Consider the following 9,500-nt stretch of genomic DNA (forward strand, 5'->3'; position numbering starts at 1 on the left):
ACATGCTTGCATGTATGTGTTGCAAGGGCGTGCATCACATGCCATGCAGACCAGCGATGCGTGCACACCGGAGCAAGCAGCATTTGGGAAGAACCCTGAAAACCGTAATGCACATCCGCCTGCAGCACTTGCTCAGCCTTTAAAATGTTATACTTTGTCACGCATGATCATTTCTGTTTTGAAGGCGGCGTTGAAACCTTGTTAGGTGCTTGTCGTTACACGAGCCAGCAGACATGTCTGAATTCTATCGGCAAGCCCTCATATGGAGAACTTACAGTAAACGTTCAAGCGCTGTGTCGTATGTGTATGGGAAACGATTCTCAAGAAAAAATTGTCTCTCAAGCACAATTGTCCAGTACTCGCAAGGCGGGCAAGGAGTGCCTCGCCGAGATAATGCGACAATCCGTATGCACATCGAATAGCAACAACATGAAGGAAACCCTCTCCTTGCACAACTCTAACGCATTGATTTATTGTTCTTTGTTATGATGCTTACAGCGTCTGAAATCGGGATGCCAGAACTTCAGAGGGTTTCTCGTTGTTGTCCTCGCGCCTGTGCGCACACGGAGAATTGAGAGCGTGCGATGCGCGCAGCGCTTCCACGGCCAGCTTGGGTTGGACATCAGCAACAAGACGTTCTTCAGGCGCGATGAGTCAGCTGGACATGCGGAAGCAAGACGCAGAGGTGCTCACGGCAGTAGACGCTGGGTCCGGCAACATTGCTGCACACGTCGCTGACAGCGAGGTACCGCACTCGTTTGATCCTGGCATGCAGGACCGCGCTGCATTGTACGACGTGGCGAGCAAAGCTCCGAGTCCATCCGCGGATGCTCCTGCAGCACGAACAACACGATGGGATGGTGGGGCCTCGCTCGCTGCTCTCCCGACCTCATTGCATGACCTGTATCCCTCCGACAAGGCATACGATTAAGCAAGGCTGTTTCGCACATTTTCAACGCCCGTCCACTTCGATTGGGACACTTTCTTTCAGTTTGATCGTCAATGTACGAGGCCGAAGCCCCTTGGGCACGTCCCTGTCAGCGCATTGTGCGCCTTCAGAGACATGGCGTGGTTCCCGATTGGTTGACTGATTTACCTAACATGTTAGAAACCATGCTTGCATTCCGAAGGGCAAAGCTGGTAACGGGAACAAATCGATATATAGATATGGTGCGCCCACCACAAAGGCAGGCGTTGAGCCGGGCTAGACACGACAGCCGGTCACGGGAACATCATACATATAGATACCCCACCCCATTGCATGGTTCGGGTTGCAAGGGCACGGAAGTCCTTCTTTTCAATGACTTCACTCTCAAGAGAGTGGGTGGTCAACACGATTGTGGGTGGTCTCCTTTCTCAGGGTACAGTAGCAGATGTATCAGGTGTAAGTCAGGATGGTCCAGGAACGTTGCCCTCAGATAAAGCTTGACGAAAGCCCAGATCTTCAAGGCAGTACTTGAAGCTGCCAATGTACTTTTTGGAGTTGTTCATGGCTTAGTTGTCCATGTTTTGGGGTCCATGTTTTGGGGAAACAGCATGTACCTACTGATGCACGCCCCTCTCTCGCAAAGCATCACCTACCTCGATCGTCTTGTAAGAAGACACATCATCAACGTCTGCCTCTGTGCAGTCTCCACCGTCCTCCTTGCTTTTGTTCTGTAGTGTTTGGGAGGTGCAGCACCAGTGCTTCGCCAGGCAGTGTGCTTTGTGGTTCTGTAGCCCTGAAAATGCACGATTGTTCGGGGCAGAAATGGGGGTCTACGCCCTGGCGAAGCACTGTGCAGTAACCCCTCACTCGCTGCAAGCACATGCTGAATGAGTTCCCACCCGTTTCAACAAACTTACTTTATACTCAGCTTCCTAGCTTTTGTATTCGCCACTCTAGGTACCATGCAGACCCAAGAAACCACTGAATACCTGGCATTGCTGATGGCATCATTCGCGCGATATTGGCCGAAACAAAAGCCTTGCTCAACTTCTCTTCTCCAACGCCACAGCACTGATTCCCAAGTAGTTCTTGGAGTTGCCAATGTCCATGTGGATGCGTTAGTGCTGTCAAGAAATACATCATCACCATACAAGGTAGTGGGTATGCCATATTCATTGATCTGCGCATTTCTGTGCAGGGTTTTGCGACATCGCGAGGAAACGCGCCCGCGTCAGCGCCATGGTGCTGCTCGCAACGTTCTGCGTCCTCGTTTCCGCCGTTATCGTCCTCGCCGCGTTTCTAGGAGTTGAAGTCCGCAAGGAGGGCAAATCCTGCCCCGCGTTTGCCGATTCAATCCCCCCCTCGGCCCCTTCCGCGCCAGTCCCTTCACGGACCTCAACGAAACCGAGCTGTCCGCCGTCCGAGACTATCTGCTCTCCGCGCCAGCTCTAGACCTCTCCCCCGCCCTCGACGACGCCTCCGAAGTCGGCAAAAACGTCATCTTTCTGATCGAGTTGCAGCCGCCGCCGAAAGCCGCCGCGCTCGCGTACCTCGACGCGGGGGGGGCCCTCCCCCCCCGCCGCGCGCAGGCCTGGCTGTTCATGGGCAAGTCCAAGGCTGTGATGCAGGTGGCCATGTCCGCTGACTCACCCAACTCGCACGATGTTGTCACGTACCGCGGCGTTGACCAATGGCTGTCGCGGCCGGTGACGAATGCTGAGTACGCGGGAATCACTGCTGCGGTTGATGCGACGATGGCCAAGCTTGCGGACCTCGTCAAGGACAGTTTTGGCGGGTGCGTTGGCGCCGATCTCTTTCTGACGGTTATGTTGCTCCTAGCAGAAGGTGGATTTTAGTGCGTCGATCAGCACTACCAGCCTCGCCGGTTGTCAACGCCAGTGCTTCGCCAGAATGGGGTTCGACCCCCATTTCTGCCCCGAATAATCATGCATTTTCAGGGCTACAGAGCCACAAAGCACACTGCCTGGCGAAGCACTGGTCAACGCCACCTTCATCTTTGGGTGTCATGCATTTCAAGTCACTCATTTCCGGTCTTTGCGGCCCACAAAGAAAGAGTCTAGGACATCAAACTAAGTTTCTTACAGTGTCTTGCAAAAGGCTGCTAACTGCCACCAGTCCACGCAGGTACACATACGGTCCGAACTGCAGCAAGTGCCTCACTTTTACCGACACCTCCCCCAAGGGCCTGGAGCCAGGGGAGCGCTCCTCCTGGCTATGGTTCCTCCGCAGCGTACCGGGGCTGTACCTCCACCCCATCAGCCTCGAGCTGCTGATCGACCACTCAAGCAACAACCCCGCCGACTTTGCGCTCTCCAAGATTTACTACGCCGGAGAGATCTACAACTCTGCGGACGAGCTCATGGCAAAGTACCGCGACCCTGGCAGCGGCATCCGCCGCGTGGCGCTCGGCCCCGCCGACGACCCCCTTGCGGCGCCCACGCTGCTCTCGAGCATGGCGCTGCGAGGGGACGCCGAAGGCGCCCCACCGGTGCGCCCTGGAACGGAGCTGCCCGGGCCCGTGCAGTTCGAGCCCAAAGGGCGGAGGTTCCGCGTGCGGGAGCACCACCTGTCGTGGCTCGGGTGGGAGTGTGAGGTTGGCATCCGGGTGTCCGGGGGGCTGCGGCTGTGGGACCTCAAGTTCAAGGGGGAGCGCATCGCGTATGAGATCAGTCTGCAGGAGGCCGTGGCCTACTACGGCGGCTGGACCCCCTCGCAGGTGCGGAAAACATGATAATATGCGTGAGAACAACCTGAGCAGCATATACCGTGCGACCGCTATACTTTTGCCGTCGCTAAATGCTTTGTTCTTCCCTTTGTTGCTGGTTCTGCGAGACAGAGGAGCATGAGTGGGTGTGCCTGATAGCTCTCGATCTTGAGCACCCCGTCGCACAATCCGGGCAGCATTCTGGCATCATGTGTACAAACAGGAGGCCTTGATAGACAGTGCTGTTGGCAATTCTCTAAAGGTCGTAGGGTATGAGCTCTGTCTGCCTTGCTAACAAGCCTCACTCTTTTGTGCGCGCAGTGACCTGGTTCGGCACACGATGCCTTCACTTCCATTTGGTCTGGTTAATTCGATACGATTGCCTCGACTTTCTTTCGACTTCCACTGGATAGCTCTTTTCATTGGTAGATGCATGCCCCATCACCACTTCTCTGCCGCCTCTTCAGCGCTCCAGAGCCGCAGTGTTTCGCCAGAATGGCGTTCGACCCCCAACTTCCCCCCAAATTCATGTATTCTCAGGCGTCTGGACCCAAAATCATTCCGTCAATCCGTTATTTTCTGTCAATGAATTCTGTCTGGCAAAACACTGAGCTGCAGAGGACGATCTAGTTTTTCACCGTACCCTAATTCATCACCGTCGTTGGCGTGATTGGTTTCCCGTGTATCGTTGCCCGTCTCAACCAGTGCTTCGCCATCTGGGTTTCAACCCCGTTATGTGCCCTCAATATTCTTGCATCAAGAATTCCTCAGGCTTCTAGACCCACAAATCACAGGGTCCGGCGATGCGCTAGTTTCGACACCGGCTTGGTGGCAGGCACACACTTCTATTCCGTCGAGATGCTTCCCTCCTGTTAAATGTTTCTTTTGTTTCTGACATGACTGCTCCTTGCAGTCCTGGATTGCTCAAAGATTAACTGCACTTGGAGTCGCCAATGTCCATGCGGATGCTGAAGTGCCGCAAAACGACGCATCACCATCACCAGTACAATGCATAGAGAGGCAGAGTTACGAGTTATCATAACTCTGAGTGGAAATACATGCTGGCTGATGTTTTGGGATTCAGAGGGTTGGCAGGAACTGTTCCAATTTACGCATTTGGAACCGTTTCTGTGAACCGCTGTAAGAAGACGCATCACCATCGCCGGCACAATGCATGGAGAGGCAGAGTTATCAGCTATACATTATCATCTATGCAGTTATCATCAATGCATAGAGAGGCAGAGCTATCATAGCTCAGAATGGAAATGCACATTGGTTGATGTTTAGTGATTCCGCGCCTCAAATACATAACTGCAGCCGCGATTCCGAGGTTGGCAAGAACTGATCCAGTTCACGCATTTGGAACCGTTTCTGTGAACCGCTGCATCGCAGACCCTCAACCAACACAAACTCAACCAACTCACCATCGCATCTCCTGATGTGCAAGCCGTATTGCAGGCGCACACCGCATACCTCGACACGGCGTACGGAATGGGCAGCGCGTTCCGAGAGCTCGTCGCAGGGGTGGACTGCCCCCCCAACGCGATCTACATGGACTCAGCTGTCTTTGCCGAGTCGCTTAACACCAACCGCCGCTCCATCTGCGTCTTCGAACACAACACAGGCGTTCCGCTCCGTCGTCACGACGATGTCCTCATCGAGGGCTACGGAGGCCTCGTCAGCAACACCCTCGTCGTGCGCGCAATCTCCGCCGTCTTCAACTATGACTACATCCTTGACTTCGTCTTCCACACCAACGGAGTCGTCGAGCAGCACATGTACGCAACTGGCTATGTGCAGGCCTGCGAGGCTGAGCACCCTGAGCAAGACCCGAATTTCGGATTCAAGTACAGCGACAGTGCGATGGGGACCATCCACGTGCACAACCTGCTCTGGAAGGTCGACCTCGACATCGCCGGCACGGCAAACTCGTTCCAGACGATGGCGGTCAAGTCGCGCGAAGTCGCGCATCCGTACCTCAACCGGACGATGAATCAGCACTATGTCGAGCGGTCGGTGGCGGAGACCGAGGGGCATGTGATTCTCGAGCACACAAAGCCGCGGTTCATGTCGGTGATCAATGAGGAGAAGAAGAATAAGTGGGGCTACCCGCGCGGGTACGAGGTGCGCGTCATGTCGCCGGTGACTCAGGTCATGCCCCCCGACGACCCAATCTTCAACATGGCGACGTGGCTCAAGTATCACATGGTCGTAACCGCGCAGAACGACAGCGCGCCCGACGCGTCTTCGATATTCAATCAGGGAAGCGTTGTCGCGCCGCTCGTGGACATGGACCGCGACCTCGCAACGCCAAACACCTCGATCCGCGGAACGGACCTCGTGGTGTGGGTCACGTCAGGGGGGTGGCACTTGCCGGTCGCAGAGGACAAGCCGACGACGGTGACATCCGGGGCGCGGCACGCGTGGGTGCTCAAGCCTGCCAACTTTTACGACGAGGACGCCGCGACCGACGTGGGGAACATGCGGCTGCTGAGCCCAGACAGCCAGGGCAACGCGGTGGACCGCAACCCTCATTATGTGGATGTTGCGTCAGAGCCGGACGGCTGCACGCGCCCGGTTGCGGACGACACGTATACGCGCTGGGCGACGACGACCCGGCAGTGCCTCATGGCTCTGCGCAAACGCGTCGGCATCGCAAGCTGCGTGGCGAAGTAGCGGCCAAGGCATTTTGTTCCGGCAAGTAGCACGTGATTTATGCCATCAGCTGCGCCGAATATTGAGCGGGTCCTCGGGTTGGGAGAGTAAGAAGAGCGGCGAAGGCCAACGCAATGGTGGCGGCATGCTCTTGTGCGTTTGCTGAATGAGGGTGTGTCGGGTCGTGCACGCGCTGGGTGACAACGACTAGGCAGTGCCTCATGGCTCTGAGGAAGCGCGTCGACATCGCGCGGCAAAATAGCGGCATGCTCTTGTGCGTTTGCTGAATCAGCACGCGCTGGGCGACGACGACTGGGCAGTGGCTCATGGCTCTGCGCAAGCGCTTCGGAATTGCAGGCTGCGTCGCGAAGTGGCACCGCGTTTCCGCTGTCAAGCTCAGTGCTGGCTTCCTTGAGCCTCTGCACAGCGGCCCCTGTGGCGAAAAGCTTCGCAGAGGCTCAGCCTTTCGCCATAGCTGAGCCTCTGTACTCAGCTGTGGCAAAAAGAGAATGGCAGGAAAGTGCTGAAAACAGCCCACTCTTGGAAAACAGATACAGGTGAGTTACCTGAGGTAACCCTTGGATTATCCTTGAATGCATTCGATACATACAGATGATACCCTTGTAGTGCTGTGTTCTTGTATTACTGCACACGTGCCCAGGGCTGCATGGCGTGTAGCGCCATGCCCTGGCAGTGTTTTGCCAGACGTTAGGTCCAGACGCCTGCGCCTATACGAATACTGGGGACAAATTTGAGGTTTGAAGTCCCTTCTGGTGAAACGCTGGACAGGGATGAGGGTTATGGAGCATGTGACAGATGCGATGGCCATTTGAGTGTTGTAAATGTCCAGTGGCTCTCACAATCGCTTAGAATCCAGCGCTGGGTTATCAAGCTAGCTTTGTTGCAAGTGTCGTTGCTAGCTCTGCTGCAACTGTGGAACATGACGAACTGGTCAATTGGTCATATTCCAACACAAGCATCCTGATCGTTTCAACTTGAGCAGTGCTGCAAGCTGCTTCGGACCTGTTTGACCAATTTTTGATGCATTTTTCCTGATGTGCTATCTGATGCCACATGATCAACGTTAACAAGCCTCGCAGTGCTTCGCCAGAGAGGGTTCCAACCCCCATTTTTGTCTCAATAATGCATGCGCTTCCGGGTGGCTGGACCCGAAAAATGACAGGGTCTGGCGAAGCACTGAAGCCTCGCGAGGCAGATTTGCTGCGTTGGCCTGTGTGTAGCGCAGACGCTTCTGTATATTATTACCACGTTCACGTGTTCACATGTTTTGTGTTTGCGCCAGACCGTGTGATTTGTGTGATGCATTCATTACGTATCCCGCTCGAGGGTGACTAGGCAGGTGAGACGAGGCGGCACTCACCCGTGAAGAGAGTTCTATCAGAGGGATTCTCAATTTGATTTTGTTTGTTCGTTTTTTGTCCGCAAGCTTGACCTCAGGGCCTACATATGGTCAAGTAATTAAACTGCCACCTTTGATTTGGGGGGTCATGCGTTCATATCTTGGCTTCGGGGGTTTTCCAGTGTGCCTAGGACACCGATGGTTAGAGAGTTACTTCTTGAAGCGGATTCCGCCGTAGATTGGCCTGCCAACATTCGGTGGCGTCCGAATTTCCGTTTTCATTTCGTTCTTGACTTCAGGGTGATTGCATCTTGTCCATTGATACATTGGCCCATGAGGGCGGGTGGCCATGTAATTCTTCATAGTCCCAAGGAATTGGAGTTGCCGATGCCCATGTGGATGTAATTGTGTTGTCAAAAGATACATCATCATCACATCGCATAGATAACGGCAGGAAATAGAAAACAAGATATAACGACAGCACATTTGAAGTGATATCTCAGAGATACAGCTCATTGAACGTCAGCGGTCGGAACAAGCACGCCTGTCATAAACGCGCGGCCGCTGGCACGAGCTAAAACTTGACGAAAACGCCGGTACATGATAGCATTGCCCCCACATAGGCCGATGCTGAGTTCCCGCAGCGCATCACCAGCCCAGGTTGGAACTGTTGGAAAACCCATGCGATGTGCTGCTGAGCCCTCGGGTCCGGCATCCAAGGAAACGTTCAGGGCTGTGGGTGCAATATATAGGCAGAGTTCTGCGCTCTCGTGCTGCCGGTGGGGGGTGAAAGAACTTTCAGCTCTGTATACATATTTCGGTGCTTCTGGATGCCGGCCGTCCCTCCCTCTGACAAAGCTCTTTTGCAAACATGCAAATCTGATTGCTCGTGATACGAGGCCTCTCTAGGAGGTGTCTGGATATTGGTTACTGGCTTCACTTGAGCGAAGCGCCTTTGGGCATATTCCTGCTGGCTTGTGCGCCTGAGACACGTGACGAGGCTCGCGCAAATGGGCCCCGGGAAGCCTTCTTTAGACAAGTTTGTTAGAGCGGATCTGGCATGCTGACGTTTGAGCATGATTGCAGATGTAAATTTACAGCCCCAGATCTTTTGCTGATGTGCCACATCTCTATCTGAAGACGTTTTTCAGATGAGTTCCGATGCGGTTGAACCAGATGCGTGACATCGAGTCTGGCAACTGCCGATAAGCGTTTCGGAATGCAACCTGCGTTGAGCACGCAATGCAATCGAGCAAACAAAGAATGCAACTCAGGCCGATTAAGACTGCGCACGTCACTACTGCTAGCCGAAATGAACTAAATGCCTTTTCGTGCAATCGCAAACCGCATGTATCCTGTGGCGAAGGCATTGCGGTGCTGAAACATTCGCCAATTGCATCCACATGCGACAGCTGCTACTGGCAGATCAGAAGGTATGAGGTCGCAAAATATCTCAAACCGGTTTGATTTCCATGTGTCCAGCTTTACACAAAAGCGTGAGGTCCGTCTGCGTGATGCTTGTGCAAGCATTGCACTTCGCGCACAGTCCAAGAACCAATATTCCAGCGCATACAAGCTTGCAGGACAGCGACAGAGTCTCGCCCATTCACGTCAATATGTAAACTCATAATCACACCTGAAAGTCTGCTGACATTGACCATGTGCTGGCGAAACGCCTCAGATGCCTCGAGATAGGCATGAAGGCTGGGCGTGCGTCGCACGGTGCGATGGATGTTTCCATGAACGCACTCGACCTGCGTGCACGTCAATTCTGGTAGTATTTCACATGATTCTTAGTGGGTCTCTGTCCTGTTTCCCGTAAAATATGTGTC

At 54.2% G+C, this 9,500-nt stretch overlaps 1 protein-coding gene across 1 annotated transcript; it reads left to right on the forward strand.

The window, feature by feature from the left end:
* Positions 1 to 1,002: 1,002 nt before the first annotated feature.
* LOC149810036 (uncharacterized) lies at positions 1,003 to 6,329 on the forward strand. Its single transcript, XM_089994463.1, has 7 exons — positions 1,003 to 1,140; positions 1,631 to 1,778; positions 2,127 to 2,268; positions 2,310 to 2,723; positions 3,047 to 3,665; positions 4,567 to 4,656; positions 5,046 to 6,329. Exons 1-7 carry the CDS (start codon positions 1,003 to 1,005, stop codon positions 6,327 to 6,329), a joined length of 2,835 nt encoding a protein of 944 aa, XP_089850589.1.
* Positions 6,330 to 9,500: the final 3,171 nt, after the last annotated feature.

The sequence above is a fragment of the Nuphar pumila genome, unplaced genomic scaffold (assembly GCF_984573655.1).
Source record: "Nuphar pumila unplaced genomic scaffold, dmNupPumi1.hap1.1 HAP1_SCAFFOLD_572, whole genome shotgun sequence".
NCBI classification, from domain to species: Eukaryota; Viridiplantae; Streptophyta; class Magnoliopsida; order Nymphaeales; family Nymphaeaceae; genus Nuphar; species Nuphar pumila.